This window comes from Corvus moneduloides, chromosome W (genome assembly GCF_009650955.1).
Source record: "Corvus moneduloides isolate bCorMon1 chromosome W, bCorMon1.pri, whole genome shotgun sequence".
Classification (NCBI taxonomy): Eukaryota; Metazoa; Chordata; class Aves; order Passeriformes; family Corvidae; genus Corvus; species Corvus moneduloides.
The window spans coordinates 838,632-860,695 of NC_045510.1; the positions used below are offsets into that span (position 1 = coordinate 838,632).

The 22,064-nt window shown below is 36.5% G+C and overlaps 1 protein-coding gene across 1 annotated transcript in view; it reads right to left on the reverse strand.

Moving 5' to 3' along the window:
* LOC116437453 (ras GTPase-activating protein 1-like) overlaps positions 1–22,064 on the reverse strand; it is a 124,030-nt gene that overhangs the window by 27,594 nt on the left and 74,372 nt on the right. Inside the window, exons 10-19 of the mRNA XM_032095098.1 lie at positions 19,585–19,705; positions 18,480–18,636; positions 16,112–16,199; positions 13,890–13,967; positions 11,256–11,413; positions 10,895–10,971; positions 5,178–5,350; positions 4,881–5,040; positions 4,563–4,705; positions 3,710–3,825 (exon numbers count right to left, since the gene is read on the reverse strand). Of these exons, the coding sequence (XP_031950989.1) occupies positions 3,710–3,825; positions 4,563–4,705; positions 4,881–5,040; positions 5,178–5,350; positions 10,895–10,971; positions 11,256–11,413; positions 13,890–13,967; positions 16,112–16,199; positions 18,480–18,636; positions 19,585–19,705 (1,271 nt within the window). The remainder of the gene's footprint in view (positions 1–3,709; positions 3,826–4,562; positions 4,706–4,880; positions 5,041–5,177; positions 5,351–10,894; positions 10,972–11,255; positions 11,414–13,889; positions 13,968–16,111; positions 16,200–18,479; positions 18,637–19,584; positions 19,706–22,064) is intronic.

The following is a 22,064-nucleotide window of genomic DNA, read 5'->3' on the forward strand; positions in this document are numbered from 1 at the left end:
CCCTCTCCTGTTCTTGTGACTACTCTGCTGCAGAACAGGCTGCCTCTTCTGATTCTTCTTCCGGCTCTCCCCTCAGGAGAAGTTTGTTCCTCCCTTACTAGACAAGTGGACCTCTGCTTCCAATGTTTTTTCTTGACTATAGGAACAACTGTTATAGTTGAGAGTTAGATCTCTGGCTTAGCTACAGTGTCTGTTTGTATGTTCTAACATCCAGAGACCCTCTTGAGCCCTTCAAGTGCTTAACATAGGTTCAGTAGGGGTAGACCAGGCCCCAGCACAGTGCTAGAAGTTGTGTCTGATATAGACAAGGCATAATTTTATCAAGTGTTCTGTTGCTTCAATAGCATTCCCTTCTTGTTCAGGTTTCAAGTCCTATGTCATTGTAGGGGGGAACACTCTAGGTACCTGCCCAAGTTCTATACACCTTGCCACCCATGACCTATGTGCCTCAGAGCACATCCCTGTGTGGCATTTCAAATTAGCTGACTACCTTTTTGAAAAGCCAGAATTCTCTTCACAATACATACCAATATAAGCATTCAGGTTACACAAGGATATTCCAGAAACCAGAGTCATCGTAACAAGGCAGGAAGCATCTACCACCGAGGAGAAAAGAAGGTGCCATTCTTCATTTCCCCCACAAAATGGCTCCCAGATAAGAGGAAAAAGGTGCAATTGTTAATTGCCTCAGAGTTGTTTTCCAGAGTACTGGGACAATAGCAATGCATGGCACAAACAACAGATTAGGCTTGAGGCCAGTGCTTTTACCATAGCTCTCCCAGACACAAGCACAATTGTCCTGGGTTGCAGTGTATTCCATTACCATCCTCATGAGCTGTTGAAATCAGGTGGGGGCAGTGTTTCCTTGCCTCCTCCCCCCAGACTATCTTTCTGTTAATGGCCCATCATTGTCCTGCCACATGACTCAGAGATAACTCCCTCCGGACTATCTTCTGTTAATGAGCCTAATCAACACTTGGACTCATGACTCATTACCCCATTGTGAGATGCTCCACCCAGAGGGAGGAACCAAGCATCCCATCGTGGATATAATCTGAGATGCTGAACACCAGAGACAACCCTTCCACTGGATTTCCAGAGGACAGGAGCTACATAGCCACCACTGGACCTCCTGAGGAAGAGCAGACCCTTTTCTACAGGATCACCACTTCAGAGGACTGCAGCCAACATTCTACCAGACTGCTACAACAGGGAGTCAGGTTGTATCTTGACTCTGTCAGTTTGAATCAGTGTTCTCTTATTTTTTTTTCATTTTCTTTAATTTCCCCATTAAATTGTTATTCTGACATGGCGCCTCCCACTGGTTTGTTTTCAAACTAGTACAACAACAAAGTGATAAACAACACAGCAAACTTCAAAAGCAGCTATTAACAAGCACTAGAGTTTGAGGCAGAGCAAGAGATAGAGCATGTCATGAAGCAGATGATGTAACAAATAAACCAGTATCAAGGAAAAAAGGCAACATTGTGACCAGCAAGAGCAAGTAACAACTTGCCAAGTAATAACTAAACAGTTTTAAGAACTACAAATGTAGTCTAGCATGCTCAGATCAAATCTGTTATCTAGAACCTCTCAAGCCCCACATCGGGCTCCAGAAATGATTGTCATGGGTTGACTCCAGCCAGCATCTAAGCCCCCACCAAGTTGCCTGTTCACTCCTCCTGAGCAGCATAGGGAAGAGAATCTGAAGGGCAAAATCAAGAAAAACTCATAGACCATCATAAAGACAGTTTAATAGGTGAAGTTGTGTACACAAGCAAAACAAAATAAGGAATTCATTCATGACTTCCCATTAGCAGGCAGATGTCCAGCCACTTCCAGTAAAACAGGGCCTCATCATGCATGAGTTACTTGGGAAATATCCCTTTGGTCAGTTGGGTCAGCTTTCCTGCTTGCATGCCCTCCCTACTCACCTTTTTTCAGAGGTGGAAGGGACAGCAGGCAGCAGCTGAATAAAAAAAAAAAAGGAAACCTCTACACTGAAAATACTGTTTAACAGTAGCCAAAATACGAGCATGTTAACAGTGCTATTTCAGTCACAAATCCAAAACACAGCACCATTCCAGCTACTATGAAGAAAACTAATTCCATCCCAGACAAAACCAGTGCACAATGCAAAATTTATCATTGTTTATATTAAAAGCTAACGATAAAAAAGTGAAAGAAAACTGTTATCACTAAACACTTTTTATTCCATGGTCTCAGACTAAAGAAGTTATTTTACCTTTTTTAAAAAAAAGAAAAAAATAACCTGTGCATTTCCCTAATAGAAGTAATCAAAGCAGGGTGTAATTCTACTGCCACCCATTTATAGTGTTAATACTTTTAATAAGTCCATCTCTTTTTCAGAGTAGGAGGACCAGAAAGAATTGGCAACTGACTTAAATATATACAATTGTCTGCTAACTAGTACTGTCATCTAGCTCTTTGTAGAAACAATATATCAATATTTTATTTTTTTTCTTTTTCCCTGACCCCTTGGAGTCGGTTTTGCCGGTGACAGTAATTGGTGAGTGATCTCTCAACGGTCCTTATCTCAATCTTTCGTTATGTTTTCTCTCCCCTGTCCAACTAAGGAAGAGGAATCATAGAGTGGCTTGGTGGGTACCTGACATCCAGCCAAGGTACACCCACCACATTTGCAAAAAACCACAATTCATGGTTGTTTTTTTTTCACTGTACATGTAACAGCCTGTCTTGGTTTAAAAGACAAATGTCTGCCAAGGAAGGCGGAAACCTTCCTAGAATGGAAAAGAAGACCCCATCCTCCAATTTATTATAACTCCAAAACTTATAGGGCTTTCAGGCAAAAAAAAAAGGAGGAAAAGAAATAACAGTTCTTTACTAGACTATATATAATTTAAAAAACAAGAAGAGACCAAACAACAACACAATAACAGAAGTTTCCCACCCACCAAGCACTAGGGATCCCTTTGGTGTAGTTACGATGACAACCAGCAGGGGGCGGTGGCAGCGCCAGTGAGGCAAAAGCTGCAGTGATTCACTTGCAGCCGGCAGGGGGTGCTAGCGGGCTCTGTCAAGGCAGAAAAAGGGTGCAACGCTTCCTCCAGCTGGCGCCAGGAAGGAAGGAAGGAAATTACTCCTTTTGCAAACTCACAGTCAGTGTTCGATCTCAGCACTGCCAAGTAGCAGCTGGCAGAAGCAGGGAAAAACAGGCAGATTCGGTCGTAGTCCAAATCGCAGCGTAGCAAAAGTCCCTTAGCCAAATGCACAACTCCCGCAGCATGCGACCACTCTCTCTGATCCCACACCGGAAGGAAGGCAGGTAGCCCCCACCCCCCAGCAAGTCTCAGGCCAGCCCCAACACCTCTCACAGCAATTCTATGCCGAAATTCCTAAATAAAATCCCCCAGTGGGAGAGTCCGCCCCCCAGGCAAAACTTCCTAAAGGCTTCACTGGAATGCCAGGGTCATCAGCCACTCTTTTGTTAACTCAATCCCGTTCTATTCATCCCCCAGGTGCCGCTCCCTTCTTCTCCCAGGGTCTTTTACAGATGACAGATGGGAAGAAATTCCCTGAGAAACCTAACCCACAACACAGCCCTAAAGAATTTAGTCTTAGTACTGATTAGTATAAGATAAACCAATAAAACATCATTTTATGGTACAATGTAAACCACAAACAGGAATTTCCAACTACAAGTTCGAACAGAAGAGTGAAAACTTACGGAGGCAGTATCTCTGCAGCCATGAATATTTTCTCTACCAATTCTGAAAGTATACTGAGTAGATGTGCCAAATTAGTGTTTACATCTTCATTTTTTTCTAACTTCGAAGGATTTAACTAAAACCAACAAGGAAAAAGACATAAGTTTTGTCTCTTGAATAGAACTACATATATAATTTGATATTACACATTGAATACTATTTCAAAATAAATATTCTACTGCTGTACAAATCTCGTACTTGTACAGAACTTACAAATCTGTTTCAGGAGCTAGCCAGAAAACTAATGTGAAAAAGCAAAGTTCTTAAGTTCTAGTGCACTATGCTTTTAACAGCACAGACATTTAACACTATCCATAAGTACCCACCTTTTTCTAACTCTGTATATTTTCATCTTTTAATCCAGTATTCTGAGGACACAGCCCTCCCCTTTCCATAATTAAGTTCAAGTTAAACAGAAGTTAGGAGGGTTGTTTTAGAAATAAAGATAGGATCTAACACAAGCAGTTAATGTAAGGGAGTTTAAAAATGAAACTAAGTTCAGACATTGACTTCGAGTATATCTGGAGCTTAAAAAAAGTTATTTAGGGTAGGCCATTCAGTAACTACTACAACAGAACATACAACTGCTAAAGAATAAATACATAATTTAAAGAAATTTGAGTTTAAAAGCTTATTTAAAAGCGATGCTATGAACATTGTTCAAGCTAACATTTAGAAAAAGACATCATAATCAGTTCAGTTCCAGTACTGAAATTATTTCTGAAGGATTAATAAATGCTTCTAAAGCAAATAACCAGCAGATCATCATTTCAACAAATCAAAATTAAAAAAACCCATAGTTCAAGTTATCACCTCACAGGACTGCTTGCTCTCCATTATCTTTAATATACTGTCTTTTAGTGCATGGTGAACAAAACGTGTTGCTGTGGCTTTCATATATTGCTCCATAAGTGTACTTGCTAAAGTGGTGGCACGAAACAAAGTAGTAGCTTCATCTGAAAAAAATAAAGTGTAAAGTTGGGAAAATGAGACAACAAAAAGCAGAGGGGAAAAATAAGCTGTGTTCTCCGTTTGATATATGATGCAATTAAGGGAGGAGACAGAAATGAAGACATGGGAGTCATTCCCTCCCCAGAGTTTCAGCTAATGTTAGTGTAATTAGTACAGTACCTTCCATGCTTATTTCTCTGTCATTTAGTGTTCGCAACAATAGTGACTCAAGCTTTTCATGAAGAAAAATCTTCAATAAAATGCCAGCCAACAGTGTTCTATCCTGGCCACAAACATGTGATAAGGCATAGACTACATGCATCTCTTTCTGGAGTATGAGCTGAAAGAAAACCAAAACAATGTTCAGAAATTTGTGCTAAAATAACAGTCGCCACAAATACAACTGTAAGTGTTATTGAAATTTCTCTCAAACAACAGAGAAAGTGAATTTTGACAGAAAAAATGAGGAAACAATACCTCTTTAAACTCACTGTACTCCTCTTCTGGCATGATCTTCTCCATAGAATATCGTGCTCGAACACGCAAAGATCCTGGCTCAATACCTTTCAGTGGTATATGGGAACTGAGTTGAAACCACTCATCTGTTGCATGTCCTTTTTGTAATCGGCTTAATTGGCAACGCATAAACACTTTAAGAAAAAAGCATTGTTAAATAAGTTATCTCCAGCAAAACAGTACTAGCATTGAATAAAAAAAAAAGATTTTTTTTCAGCACATCACCTTGCTTCAGCAAAAGAGTATTAATGAAAATGATCAAAATTTGTGTCATCAAATATATGGACAGATTATCTCTTAGATGGTTTAACAGACTCCTGAAAACTGAAGTTGAAATATAAAGCATGCTGTAAATAATGTATACCCAGAGATATTAAAAAAGTTTTCTTTTTAATGCCCAAATAGGGGAAAAAGCCCCTCTGTTCCCTCAGCTACCTATCAAACCTAGGCAGCAATCAGAAAATTAAAACAGGTAAAATGATTAGAATTCACTGTGCTCTTTTGAAGCCCTGGGCTCATACTTTTATCAGGTCTGCTCTTGAACGTCTTTGTTACCATTTTTAGTATTTATTTTTAGCTTTACTACATCTTTCCCAATTGTTGTCAGATGTATTTCTTTAATACTTTGAAACTCCCAAGTTTAAGGCTGTAACATTTTATGCAAAACATATAAAAAAGTCCTTCCCAGGCAGGTTACTGCCCAAATAATGACAAGTCAACCACATATGACAAAAACTTTAATTCACTTTTTTTGGTGGTGTTGGTACCTTAAAATTGCTAAGTAATGACCTGCACCAGCCTATTCAACCATAATTGAAAGTCTGGTCTGACAGCTGACTAGTAAGCTGCAGCAGTCAGACCACTGACCATTCCAAATTAAGCACGTGCACTCCTGAACAGACTGTCTGGAACTTCCAAGCAAACACTCTTTTTCTGCATCTCTTGATAAAATCTACTTTTAATCAAGTTCTTCACATTTAAACAAAACAACTCCCCAAACAAAAAAACCCCAACCATCCCCCCCAAAATCAAAACAATCAAAAACACTACCACACACTTCTTTTTCACTTTTCTACAAAGCCTATGAACAGTTCTAGCAGACTTTCCACTGTCCCAATTCAGCAGTATGTTGGGACATTATTTGCATAATCAGATAATGGAACAGAATGACATCATATTTCTAATATAGATTTAATATCTCATATTCTTTGGAGTTGATGAATTGATAAGATAACACATTTAAGTCAGGTAATGGATAAACCAATTCACCATCATCTGCTACTTATCACGTGGGGACTGGACTGTCTTTACACCAGATAATCAATTGAATTTCCCAAAATATTTCTTCTGAGCAAAGCTCTCATGTCCTCAACTGAGCAACATGCTTTCTTCTTGTTTTGCTTGTGCATATAAGGCATGTATCTCATTGACAGGAACAGTGAGATACAGGATTCAGAATAACCTGATGATTTAATTTTTCCCATGGCTATACAGTAGCACTTCCTAGTGATCATATAAATATTATAATCTTATTTTGATCTTAAAAGATTGAAACAGAAATAGCAACATATGGACTGCAGAATACTTGTTATAATTTATATTAAAAAACTTTAAAGGAACACTTTCTGCTACTTTGAAAAGTATATTGAACTATTTAGGCTATGTTCAATAAGAGACTGCCATTAGTTAAGAATTTAAGGATGTTTAAACTTTGCAGTCTAGCACATTATGATAGAATAACAAATATACAGAAAAAACCCCACAAGTTGATCCATTCTTTGCAAGCACAGTCAAAAACTATATACAACAACCTTGAACCAAGAATGTTTTACGTGATGAACGTTAGCAAAAATAAAAGGTAAAACTGAGGTTTCTTAATGGTTTATTTGCAAATAAAGCTTAGGGATTAATATTTAGTAACAAGTTTATATTTTGATGATTAATAATTATAATCTGGAAATCAAACTTAAAGTGGTTTAAACTTATGGTTTTTTTCAGAATGGAAATGAACTTAAGTTTACAGTGAAGCCTTTGTGAAGCCTTTGTTGAACCCAACCAGAGCCAACCAAACCCCCTAAAACCATTTACAGTTACTGAATCAGAATAAAAGCTTATCTAAATCTTGACAAAGAATAAATTGCTCAATAATGGACATATTAAATGCTGGCTTTCCCACCCACAGCTCATTCATATGTTAGCACAATCCATTTACAAGGCAGTGAGGAGCTGTTAAGGACTTGAACCTCTTACACTATGTTCTTCAAAGAAGGGGCTGCAAATGTCTTATTTTTGGTATGTAGTGTTGGTAGACAATATGTTGTTACTACCTTTAACAAGTACCTGATAGGCTCCATAGTTTCTCCCCCTTGTTCTAAGTCCACCCATGTCAATGCAAGAGTGCTTACATACACTACTTAAAACGTTTAGCACATATTTAGTGAAGAATATGGGAGGGAAGGAGCCAAGTATATAGCCTGCCATAGTAGGCTTATTTCCCAGTGCCACAGAAGTGATACATGTGTATCACAATGACATGTTTTGTCCGCCAGCTGCATATTCTCAACTTCAAAACCAAGCTATGGCACTACTGCAAATACAAATTGGCTGAAAGGAGAGACAAGCAATGTGTGCTTGCAGCCCAGAAAGCCAACTGTATCCTGGGCTGCACCAAAAGCAGCGTGGGCAGCAGGTGAGGGAGATGATTCTCCCACTCTGCTCTCATGAGACTCCACACTAAGTACTGTGTTCAGCTCTGGGGCCCCAAGCATAAGAAGGAAGTGGACCTGCTTGAGCAGGTCCAGAGGAGGGCCACCAAGATGATCAGGGCGCTGGAGCAGCTACTCTACGAGGAAAGGTTGAGAGAGTTGGGGTTGTTTAACCTAGAGAAGGCTCTGTAAAGACCTTATAGCATCCTTCCAGTACCTAAAGGGAGCCTACAGGAATAATGAGGAGGGACTTTATCAGGAAGTGTAGTGATAGGACAAGGGGTAATAGCTTTAAACTGAAAAAGAGTGGGTTTGGATTAGATATTGGGGAAAAAATTCTTTACTGTGAGGGTGGTGAGGCACTGGAACAGGTTACCCAGAGAAGCTGTGGCTGCTCCATCCCTGCAAGTGTTCAAGGTCAGGTTGGATGGGGCTTGGAGCAATCTGGTCTAGCAGAAGGTGCCCCTGCCCATGGCAGCAGGTTGGAACTAGATGATCTTTAAAGTCCCAAGCCAAGCCATTTTATGATTCTATGACATAGCCAGGACAGCTGACCCAACCTGACCAAAGGGATATCCCATAACACATGGTGTTGTGCTCAGCAATACTAAGAAGAATACTAAGCTAAGAAAAAGGAGGGGGGCATTCATTATTAAGGCATTTGTCTTCCAAAGCAACCACTATGCATACTGAGGCCCTACTTCTCAGCAAGTGGCTGGACATGACTTACTGATGGGAAGTAGAGAATAAATCTTTTTCTTTGCTTCCATGTGCAGCCTTTGCTTTTCTTTGTTAAACTACCTTTATCTTGACCCATGAGTTTTTCATCTTATTTTCTCCTGTCTCCCTGAGGAGGGGTGTCGGGGTCTCCCCCCCCCTGCCATGTAGCCCTGGGAGAGGGGCCCTGAGGGGACAGAGACGGGGTTTCCCTAGCCCCTGGTCAGCCTCGTTTCTGATTGGTTGTTCTGTGTTTCCCTGCGCGGGCAAGGACCCTCGGGTCCGGATTGTGAGAGTTCCTCGGCAGAGGTCTGGCCATGCGGCTGGAGAAATAAACATCTCTGAAACATCAACCAAGAATCTGTCTATATATATATATATTTCTTTTCCACGGCCTCCTGGTTTGGTGCATCGTGTTACAGTATCCCCGCTGTAACAGAGGGGGAGTGAGAGAGCTGCTTGGTGGGTACCTGGTAGCCGGACAAGGTCAACTCACCACAAATATTGAAAAAATATAGCCCTCACATTACTCCTAATTCAGAGTAATCCACTTTTAAAAACTGTGGCTACAAAGGACAAATGTTCAGAAAGGTAATCAACCCATTTTCTTGCTTTTGGAGGTTTAGGCAACATTGCACACAGGCAAGTTTGATATGGTCTCTTTTAGCTCAGTTTTTCTCCCCATATACTTCAAATATTTAATAGGGATGGGGATGTAAGCAGAGATGCTTGTTAATTCAAGTTGATATGGTCTAATTCTTATCCCAAAATGAAAGGACTGTTAGGTTATGCTCTAAGAGTCTACCTAACCATGATCAAAAAACATTGCAAATCCTCTTGACCTAGGTAAGAAAAGGATCTAAAACCTTCCACCAGTTGGATACATCTAAAAGCAGCACAATCTCCTTAATCTGGACAGAGAGAAGGAAACTACAAAAAGTTACCGAAGTCTCCCATTCATGAATTATCCTTTGAAAGGGTCTTTTACTAACCAAAGCTTTGGCCAAGATAAAGCTCAAATGCATAGAACCATGCAATAACAAGGTCACAACTACAATCAGAAAGTCCTTTTGTCCGTCAAATGAAATACATCTTTTTTCTCCTTCTGCTATGCAGAAAATTTTGTAGTTAAAGGAAAGGGCAACAGTTTTGAAATTTAATTAGGTTTGGCAAGAGCATTCAGTCTTCAAAGTAATTCTTCTACTTTGGTCAAAGTTTCCCTACAAATCTCTTCTTTGAGAGGAAAAAAAGAGAAATAAATTGACACAGAGGCAAACATAACAGGCCAGTAACACAATACCATGCAAATCAAAACCAACAGCAACAGATTATCAGGACTGTGCTAGGCTTTGGGACAGGTCTGAACACAACAGAAAAGTACTTGGAACAACTGTTGGGTGAGAGGGTGTCTGCTCTGCAAGCAACAGAGAGAAAGCAAAGGGATGAAGTTACAAGAATTATGGTGGGAAACAAAATACCTTGAAAGCCAAAAAATCACATTTTATGGCTCAGAATTCAAATGTGGATTTTTTGGGGAGGGTTCATTTTGGTGGGTTGGGTTTGGGATTTTTTGTTTTGTTTTGTTTTTTGAAAGCTGATAAATCTTACCATCTTGTTAGTAGTTTTCTGGAATAGAAAAATAGAAACAAAACATCTGAAGAAGCTGTGTAAATAACAGGAGGAAAGTACATTCTTGGGAACATAGATGAGATAGAATGGGGGAAGAACAAGATGCTACAAGGACTGAGGCAAATTTTGTTCTGCAGACTGTCAAGTTGGAGGGTTTTTTAATTTATTTTCAAGTGAGGAAAGTACTACTGTTTCTCCCTCTTTCTCACTGGGAGCAACAAAAAAGCCAGAGAAGGACAAATAATTCCACACAGTTGAGCTTAAAAAAATTAAACAAATTAACTTAATGAAACTTAACATTTTATGAAAGGAGATTAATTCTGAATGCTTTTCTTTTTTTTTGTAAACATGGTCACAGTATAACACAATAGGTATACTGGAATAGAGCTAGAAAAGCCATCAGATATATAGTATTGGATTACTGTGCATTTTACTACTAAAAAACATGCAGGTTCTTATTGTAAAAACATTAATGTAAAATCAGTAACAGACATCTAAAACATACCAATACAGCTATATGATAGTCACAGAATATACTTCATTCTCTTGTGACAATGTTTGACAAGAGCAATGCAAACTCTATCCATTGTTTCAATATATATGCATCCTTTACATAAAAATACTTACATATATCTGGATCTTTACTTTTCTTTGTTTTGTTACTAAGACTTATCTCAAATCTATTAATATCAGATGAAAGATCGCTGGGGGAAAAGACAAAAAGCCTCAATTAATACTATACTTGGCCAACATTTAAATTTATTCTAAAGTTATTTCAATCCTGAGTTCTTATGACCAGCCAAAGACAATCATATTAACAAAGATACTTAGATTCATACATAAAATTCTATCCATCCATTTGTGGATCCTGTATAACCATGCATACAGTATTTTTAAAAAGCAGATACAAAACAGTACAGTGCAAAGAATCTTAAATGCAATGCAACTTTCAAGTGAAATTCAGTAATTCAATAAGATTAAGACTTACTCAAAGACAAATTCTTCTGACCATACAGGGTTCTGCCCTTCCCTGATATGTGTTTTTGCTACCTGGACACTGTTCAGGTAGATGTTACAATATGGATTAGTAAAATGTTTTACTGGGAGCGTATGAGCTTCTTCTACATGCAAGATAAGACTGCTGACCTAAAGAAAATACACAAAGTTTATTTATTTATTTAAGAAAGAATGGAATTCTCTCCTCCCTCCCCCATGTGGAGGCTTAATGTTAAGGAATAAATATTAAATACAAAATATAATTTCCTAATAGAAAGAGCAGGGAAGAGGAATAATGAAAGAAGATTTTAAGAGGCACCAGGGACAAAGTAAGAGCAACAACTTGAAAATAAACCTCTAGCACCATAGCTTTAACTCATTTTTTACTTTTAAAACCATCACTATAAGATTTACAATTACTAACTTTTCAATGCATAGAAAATTCTGCTGAAGCTAAAGACTTGTATCTTCAGTAAGAACCATGGACAAATCCAAACACAATGCTGCATTTTGTGATTTCCTTACAGATTAGGCTCAATTGGAGTCAGCAGCGAACCCTGGCAGCCAAGAGGGCAAACCATATCCTGGGGTGCATCAAGCACAGCATAACCAGCCAGTCAAAAGGGATGATGATCCTGCTGTATTTAGCATTGGAGCAGCCTCACCTTAAGTACTGTGTGTAATTCTGGGCCCCACCATTTAAAAAGGATGTGAAGGTCCTTGAATGCATCTAGAGAAGGGCAACCAAGCTGGTGAAGGAGTTGGAATGAATGTCCTATGAGGAACAGCTGAGGACACTGGGTTTGTCTAGTTTGGAGGGAAGGAGGCTGAGGGGTGACCTCATTGTTCTCTACATACAGCTTCCTGAGGAGGGGAAGTGGAGAGGGAGGTGCTGATCTCTTCTCCCTGGTATCCACTGACAGGATGTGTGGGAATGGTTCAAAGCTGCACCAGGGGAGGTTTAGACTTGACATTAGGAAGCATTTCTTTACCCACAGTGTGGTCAAACAGTGGAACAGGCTTTTCCCAGAGAGGTGGTTGATGTCCCAAACCCATCAGTGTTTAAGAGGTACTTGGATGATGCCCTTACTTAATACTATGATTTAACTTTTGGTCAGCCCTGAATTGATCATGGTGTTGGACTAGGTGATTGCTGTAGGTTCCTTTCAACTGAAATATTCTATTCTATTCTAAAAACCAGTAGATTATATAAAATTCCCTTAACACACTACACTCTTTTCTCCCAGTTATAAGGAAGATATTAGTCTGTACCATAGATTCTCAAAATAAGAGCACTCGGAAACTCAATTTCCAAAAAATGAGAAGTGAACACTGAACTAATTTACATTAAATACATTTTAAACACTCTACTATTTTACAAACTTCTGAATTGCATGCAATTCATAGCTTAATCAAATATCTACTGATATCAACTGAAGTCAATTTAGTCAAATAGAGGAAATATCATACTTGATCAGGTCAAAATTTCATTTAAATGCAAATATTCAGTACCAGAAATTTCAAAGGACAGTTCGAGAAACCCTGAAACTGATATAACTTCTGTAAGGCAGTCATGGAAGTATGATTTTTGATCTTTATACAGTTCATCTACCTTGATCATTCATGCTTTTTATACTTTTCAGCTCTCTAAATAGTCCAATACTTCCCACACTTATTTACGTGGAAATTCTTTTATTCATTCCAGCCTATAGTTTTCTCATTTTCTTTATACATTTGATATAAGATGATCAAAACTAACTGTATCCTAAATGAGAATACCATAAATATTAAATGGTATCTATCTTCCATATTATTCCTACATGCAGCCTAACATTTGCTTTGTGTTTGCAAGTACAGAATTATTTCAGATGATCACACTGTAGGTGCTTTGCTTTTTTGACTCCAAATTTCTTCTGCCACTTCATATATCAATTGACCTAATTTAGTCTACTTCTTCATAAGTATTCAATCATCTTTAATGTTGACCAGAGAATAATTCTGCATTTCCTAAAAAAAAAAAACACCCATAAAATGTATTCCTTTTCCTATAGACTGGTAAAACAGCTACTTCCAATATTCATAGCATTCAAAGATACCAGGGATTCTTGATTCCCATTATTCTTCAATCATCACTTATGTAGTCATTTATGATTATCTGTGCTCTACCTCTGAAAGAAATTCTGGCCACAACAGTACTCTCATGAAACCAAAAGAATATACACCATAATCACAGTTAAGCATGTATTTGTCACTGAAAAATGAATAATATTAATTATACTATTATTTTGGTTACATGTGACATAAGTCTGTCAAATCTGGTGAACTGTAAGAGTAAAGACAATACAAACGCTGAATTGTTGACACTTTTACTTGAATGTGATCAGAAATTAATACCTACCAAAGCATCTGCCAATTGCCTAAACACCATTTAGATTTTTGTGTATATAGATATTATAATAGAGTGGAAGTCATTCCCATTGGCTTAACAAAGGTACTGTATAACTCAAAGAAAAAGAAAGTACATGCAGGATTTACTATTGTTGAAAGGAAAGTTCTGACATATATCATCATTTTGCAACAAGGAGGCAACCTCTCCCCCTCTCCCCCCCCATCTATGTAGCTTTACCTGACGTAGACGTTTATTTGATGTCCCTGGACTGTTTTTCCTTAAACTGCAAAACATCTGCAGAGCCTTCATCCAGTCCTAAAAGATAAAGGCACAAAACAGTGTAACAAAAAGTCAGATACAGCTTCTTGCAATAGAACTGACATATCAAAAAGTATCTGAAGTTGTTTCTTTATCTTAAAAAGAGCCAACTTGTATACAACTCAGAGTATGAAAATTTGAATAGTAAAGCAAAATTCATATATTTCTCAGTAAATCTAAAAAGACATTTGCAAATTTGAGTTTCTCTTTTAGAAATATCAAGCATTACTAATGGATATACAGTGTGACCTTTATCAATTTTCCAGATTAGTCATACTTAATTAAATAGAAAATGGTATATAAATTGAGGCAAGACTTGATTGCTTCTGAGAAAATAACAGATAAGTCAAATTGTTCTGATCATTCTCTCCTCTATTTTTATATGCAGTTGTATTTACTCTATGCGCTTCAAACAAAAAGCAGCATTAACAGAAAAACACTGAAAAGTATAACCTTCACCCCCATTCTCTCTGCTCACAAATACGTAAAGCAGAGTAGATACTTGGGAAGGTGGAAGACATGCTATAGCCTCATTTCTCATGTTTTCACATCCCATGCCCTCAAATTTTGTAAGTTCTCGTGAAGCACAAAATTTAGGTTTTGACTAACATTCATAAAGGTGTAGGTCAAAGATCTGCTAGCTACTCTCAAAGTGCAATTTAATAATTTTTAAAATACAGGTCCATTCAATATTGCAGCTATTCTCAAGTAAACCACTTTGGGAGTGAAGTTTAAGCTTTCAAAACCTTCCACAAAACAAGGAACTGTCAACTATGCATCAAATTTTTATTAGCTCGTGTCTTGGGCTTGCTTTCTTATTCAAATAAGAAAAAGCAAATAAAGAACCAGAGAACTTACTAAACACTCTAAAATAATCTAAATATTTCCTAGATACAGTCATCTTTATTCTCCCTTCTAATGGGAAAATCTATCCCCTTAAACATCACAGTTTACAACAGCAGGTAGGAACAATGCACTATAGTATGCACAATGACACTAGCTATGTCATGAGGCTAGCATATGTAATGTATATGAGGCTAACACTACATTACATTCACTTAATGATTTGTACAAACCTCAGACAACATGCAATCCATTGGACAGCTGCTTTGATATTTACCACATTATATAAAAACCATCAAATTTTCCTTAGTATGCCAATAAAACTATTCTTCTGTGAAATGTTACAAAGTACAGACAGCTGTAACTTCTGAGAACACAAGCATCAGTAAAACATCTGACTTACCTGAACCAGAATCATTTTATAAAAGAAATCCCAGTATTCTGTATAAATGCAGTGAACATCTTAAGTGTTAAGCAAATCTAAACCAAAAGCAGATTATACCAAATGTTCAGAAAATAGGACAGGATATTCTGCATGTCCTGACAGGATATTCTGCCTACTACACATTCTTAAATAAAATCAAATGCATAGCTTAACTTCTGAGACAAAATGTCTATTTCTGAGCTCTGGAATACCAAAACAACTTGATAAATAAGAACATTGTCACATCCTCCATATGCTCTCCTATTAGTGAGTGACTTTTAGAGAATTAAATTCCATTCCTACATTTCTTAATCAGCAAACATTAACTGTTAGAGAGCTAATAACTAAATGATACCAATGTAAAACACAAAAACCCCTTTATTTTGTGCAAGATCAGGGCCTAAGACAGGACAAATAACTGCAAATGGCTTGACAGATTTTGATTGGTGGGCATACCTGCATTAGCATTTTAGTTCTTATCAGGAATGTGCTCTTGAAACAAAACTCCCACTTACCATGCTCTGGTTCATTAGTTGGAAGAGTGTTGGAAAGCAAACTTTTTTTTTTGCACTGAACAACTCCAAAATATATTCTCCAGAAATATCTAATGGACACTAATGGAAGTTCAGTCCATGGGACCAGACTAGAACTCCTCTAAAGCAGAATCCCTAAAGCATAGGTAATGTAGGTGCTGGATTATCATCACCAACTATATCCCTTACATATCTGCTATTATTGCATGGTAATATTTGCTAATGTAGACATAGCCACCATACATTGTACACATGCTTTCTATTAGAGAAGGATAATATCATTAAACACTACAAAACAAAAAATTGCTTTTAAAATTATATTTACCAACAAAAGCTCTCACCTGTACTTGCTCTTGAGTTTCTCCTGCAAAGTAAAAGATGTAATGCTCTTCACTGAAGTGCTGAACTACAATCTGAAAACAGTTTGACCTTAAAATCAAACAAAACAAAAATGTCGGAAGAAAACCCAACAAGAAAAGTCTCTACATGCTTCAAAAGTGCATTTTGGTTGGAATAAATGATGTAATTTCAAGAAAACTGCACTCTAGTTCAACTAGTTTGTTTCAGAATATTTAAGAAACTTGGAACCGTTTGTATTGAATATACATGTACACTGACTTACACTTGAGGCAAAATGCATCTGATAGCATTAACAAGTCTTTTATGAGGACTATTCACCACGAACATTTTAAATCATGCACAGGTTCAGCATTACATCCCAGGCACTTAACCATGCATTATGGATTTGTTGTTTTAGGAGTTCAGGAAACTATATTAACATAAGGAATTCTTTATCTGAATGTGTTCCACAGCTCTCACAACCAATAAAATGTGTACTGGATCATGATCAAATATGTGTCATAGAAACTTTTAAAGCTTTAAATGTGACTATAACATCTTCTCCATTTTATGTATGTACACTCATTTGTCAAGAAATATCAAAAATATTTTGTACTGTTACATTAAAAGTTGAACGCTACAAGTACACTGAGTCTTCCACATTACCTTCAAGGTAATTTGGCTCTCCCAAACACAGTTACATGAAGGATCTTACTTCACTTGCATATGATATTTCAGTATTCCCTTCCCCCCATCCATTGTTTAGGTAAATACTGGCATGGCATTTTGTGGCTATGCACACAGGAGGATTGAGGAGGGGGACAAAAAGTAGCTTGGTCAGGGGCTACTTAAGTTATTGTCAAAGACATGCAAAGCTACAGCTCTCACTGTACTTCTGAGAAAAGGGGAAAGATATTTTAAGTAGGTGGTAAAAATAAGAGGAATTTTGTCTCAACTACAGTTCTTCATCAACAGCTTTCCCAAGCAGGTGCAACCATACATCTCCTACTCACACTTTCAGTGTTACTTATTATCCGAATATATTTTAACCCACAGTACAGTGTTTCTTAGAAGCTGCTCAACAGTCACTATTAACCAAAACACTCCTTGTTTACAGTCTCCACCAAAGTTTCATGTATAATTGCCAACTTTCATGAGGAATATTTCAGTACTTTTTAAAATTGTACTCTCATATCTATGGCTCCTCATTGCAATAGTTGTGCAGATTTTTCAAAATGATTAAGAAATGTATAAAAATCAGATGCTGCAAGAACACCAGATCTTTGCAGCTTAAGAAATGCAACTAATTTTAAACATCTTCACATTATCTATGTGAAAAGACTTAAAGTTGATTAAATACTCTTAATAAATATTAAGATGCATGGAATAACCAGAGCTGCTGTTTAATGTGTTTTTCTATCTGTTATGAAAAAATAACAACATTTGCAGGAGTAAATGCATCTTTTTCTTCTATATCGGACAGGACTGCATATTTTTTTGTAATTAACAATGAAAAAAAGTGTGATCTCTTTTATCTTAGTTACCAGTGATATCAGGAAGTGGTTTGATTCTCAATGTCTTTGCCAATAATCAAATCACTTGCAGTTGACATATTTAGTACAGTAAATGAAACTCTGAAAATGCTCTTTTGCAAAAATAATTTTTAAAATATTTGCTTATATGAACTAACTTGTTCCTCTAACGTTGGTTGGTCTAATCTGATTCTTATTGATTCCTAAATAGAAAAGCACTGACACATTATCTACCTAATTTAGCATTCTAATACCTATCAACAAAAGAATGTAGATCTTTTGGAACTGACAAAATTCTTGATCTTATCAATTCTTGGTTCAATAGGATTAAAACACTCAATACAGTTGCTTCACAATCTTTTTAATACATGTAGAACAATTCATACACAATATTGAAAAATGACAGTACAAAAGGCCAAATCATTATCACATCCTATTACATGAGAAAATCTTAAATTCTAAAATTTCTTACTAGAAGCTGTTTATGAACAGTTACTAGCAATCAAGTTGCCATGGCTTAAGTTTCCATTAATCAGTTAAATTTGTCTACATATGCACTTGCAATCTACACCAATTATGGAATAAAATGCAATATGAACCAAGAGTCACAGTACTTGCATTTCACAATCAGCAAAAGCTAAAAAAAAACCCCAAAACAACAACCAACCAAAAAAAACCCCCACACGTGGACAGTAACAAGGGTCAGGTGTCAAAACCCAAGTTTATTGTGCCAGGCCAACTTGCTCATTAGTGACAAATTGTTTGTATCTTGTATATGCCTCAAACTAGTAGTTAACTGTCCTGCTGCATGTACAAGAATTAAAAGCCAGTGCCTTACCTGCCAAATAAACTGTCATGTACTCCATAGACCGAGCACACACTAAGGTCTATTAATCCTTTAGGTTTTGTGGCTCGTTTTTCACTTTCAAAATAAATAAGGTGGGCATCATTTCCCTCCAGTATAAAGTACAAGTTTTTCCATCTCTTTCCTTTGCCTGTAAGGAAAGCAAGTAAGAAATTACAATATTGTTTTAAAGAAAATGTAAATTTTGTAAATGAAGAAAAAAGAGAACAGTAAGGTTTTTGTCAAAATGCAAACAGAAGAACAACGTACAGTGAATTATGTTTAAGCAATAATATCAGTATACATACTCAATTTTTTCAGCATGTAGCTAAAACTAGACCCTCTTCACAGATTAAAGTACAATTTTAGATGGTTCACTACACATTTTCATTAATCTCAACAGGATTAAACCAGTGTGTGTGAGCTCTGTTCATATCAGTGAGAAGACTACATCTATACAGTTTGCAAATAATGTATGATGCTGTAAGCAATCTAATTTATTATGGCTATTTTAAGTAAGAAACAGAGTTCTCTTTATATGAGAAAATGATTCCTAAACTCTTACCAACTGATCAGCATAACAAATTGCATCACAAGATCTTAAATCAAAATTACTAAAAACCACAAATGGGAATACAGTATATGCAAATCTGGATCAGAACCGTACCCCAAACACACATATATAAAAAAATTGACCAGTTTCACATTTCAGGAAAAAAAAAAAAAAAAGGCATTAATAAGAAAAATGTTAATACCTGGAGATTTATATGTCGAGATTTGTTGGAAGACAAATTAGATGTACCAGTAAAATGTGGATTTAGGCACTGACTAAAACAAAAATAAATCACTCATTGTTTAATGTCCACTGAATAAAACTGATAAGGTTCTGCAGCTAATTCATACATAAACCACAGTACATTTTGGAAAAACATTCGGCCTTAATTTTCATCTTGATCATTATAGAGCCACCACAGCCCTTCATAAACAACCTTTTGCTCACTTCAATTTTGCCTCCACTAGTACCACTACTACACAAAATATGCATACATATCTGCATTTTTTAGAAAAAAAAACATTTTAAAAATTAAACAGAACTCACTTTTTTTCAGAAGATATCCTTTTTTGACAATATTTTTATAAAAAGCATCCTTTGTTTTGCGACGAATTGTATTGTAGATTTCTTTTCCATCCACTGTATCATTAAGCACTTGTTCTTGATGCTGGTAAACAAGGAAGAAATCAACATTTTTTTAAGCTCAGAGATCACTGTGAAACAATTGCATACTATCCAGCTGCAATCGAACTTTTATTGAATGCTACCAATTCTTTATTCTCTCATGTATCTTAACAAATCAATATAATTTAATACAATATCTTTGGCAGAAATATAATATAACTATTTCTTGTGGAATGATTAGGCCGCAATTGTAATATGAGAAGAAAAACAAGGTTTAAATACAGACCAACTTTCAAAAAGTAACATCTATTTATTTGCTTAATACTAAATAGAAAGCAGCATCTTTCAGCGATTTATGCAAAATTTACACAAATCTTTAAAGGTTATTTAGCTTCTAACTGTCTTCTACCACAGATTTTGGGACTGAGTAATTAAGGATTAACTCTGAATCAACAAGAATGTTATAGATCACAATAAAAACTGAATTATTAACACACAGCTAATGCACAGTTCCTCACTAATCTTATTAGCACTCATATCCTAAATGACTATCATTGTAACAAAAAGCAATAGGAAAAAATAGAAACAGGACATCAAAAAAGGATAAATTCACATATAAAACAAAGATCTGGAAATGTAGTTACTCAGCTAGAATGGCCAAAAGCCAAGGCAAGTTTGACCTTACCAAGTCAGCTGATCAGCAAAAGTTCTTTAGCCATAAGAAAACATGAAAAGCGAGACTATCAAGCAGTGAGAACAGTATCAAGATGAAGTGATATGCACTAGCTCCATACTAAATACTTTACTTTTCTCTCCTCTATTCTATAAGAATCATGGTTTTGAACATGACAAAGGCAAGATGAAAAACATTTCAGTAATAGGAATTACAGGGCTGACAATAGAAGCAATATCCAAGTTTTTACTAACTCCATATGATCTCCATAACATATCTATGAAAGAAATAACATACAAAACAACACATCTAGTGAAAAATGTTTTAAAGTAAATTTCAAAATTAAAACCAGGAAGTCTATTAGATTGAAGCAAACAGCATGCAAGACTTTTGATTTTTTTTTCTTCAAAAACAGAGCATGACAGTATGTGGTAATTACACCACCAATATCTTTTTTTTTTTAAACAAAATCACAAATATATCTGAATAACTTAAAATAATTTGATGCAGTCTCACATGGCAAATTAGTCAACACAGAGAAAGTTATTTATACAGGAACCATAATTGGATAGACAAAGTGCCAAAAGGAAGATGATTGCCATAATCCAAAAAGAATGATGGAGAACATAGAAAGTTATTGGGTGAAGCTTTTCAAGGATGTCTCTGAATTCAAGTTTCCTCACATTTGTCTCAAACACATTGAAGAGCATGAGTTAATAGTAGCAGAAAACTGGGAAGCATTGATGACAAGTCAATCAGCAAAAAAAACCCCAAAAAACAATCAGAATAATAAGGTATAAGTCTAATAATACACAATAAAATTTGCTCTTGTTGATACTTACCAATAGTAAACAATATAATACAATGTGGGTACGGTAATGACACAGATAACTTTCTAGGATATGACACAGATAACCTTCAGCAATCTGGTAAACACTCTCACAGAAAAAAGGAATTACAAATGACATCGCATTCTGAGCTGTTCTGGTCCATTACATTCAAGAAACACAAACTCACACTGGAACTGGTGGTAGTAGGGCAACTACAAGGATCTTATGAAGAGACAAAAACCAGATTTTGGTATGCTCATCTTAGTGAGCTGACTAAAGAAGAATACAAGAAATGCCATTGAATTTCTATAATAGATCTAACAAAGGGGTAGCTATTTAGGTTAGAAATTAAAACCAAATTTCTAACCATCAAAACAAGAAAGCTGAAGAATAGATAGGGAGAAAGGATAAAAATATACTTTTGAACTAGTTATAACTTTATGAAAAACTAGACAATATGGTTTGTTTATTATCAGTGGTCTCTTAGGATGAATTTATGCTACAGGGCAACAATGTTCTTGAACACACCCTGTAATCCCGGCCCCTTGATCATCTCTGAAGCTCTTCTGTTCATATAGATTTTCTCTGAGGGAAGAAAGATACTAGACACAGAAGAATAGAGAGCAGCCTAGTTCAGGGACCAGAGTTAGGGGCACAAGATGGAGCATTTACACCCCAGAGCACAGACAAAGCTTATCATAACTTCTGTTTACTACAAGCCAACCTTAGATAAACAAATGCATATGAAAATAAAATGAAAGTAACACACAAACTCAAAACAAAAATTCAGGAGGGGATGATACTGTTTAACTACAATGGATACCTCTGCAGTAATTCAGTTCCTATATTTTAAATGTTTGAGGATTAAGTCAATACCTTCAATAACAAGCGCTCAGAGA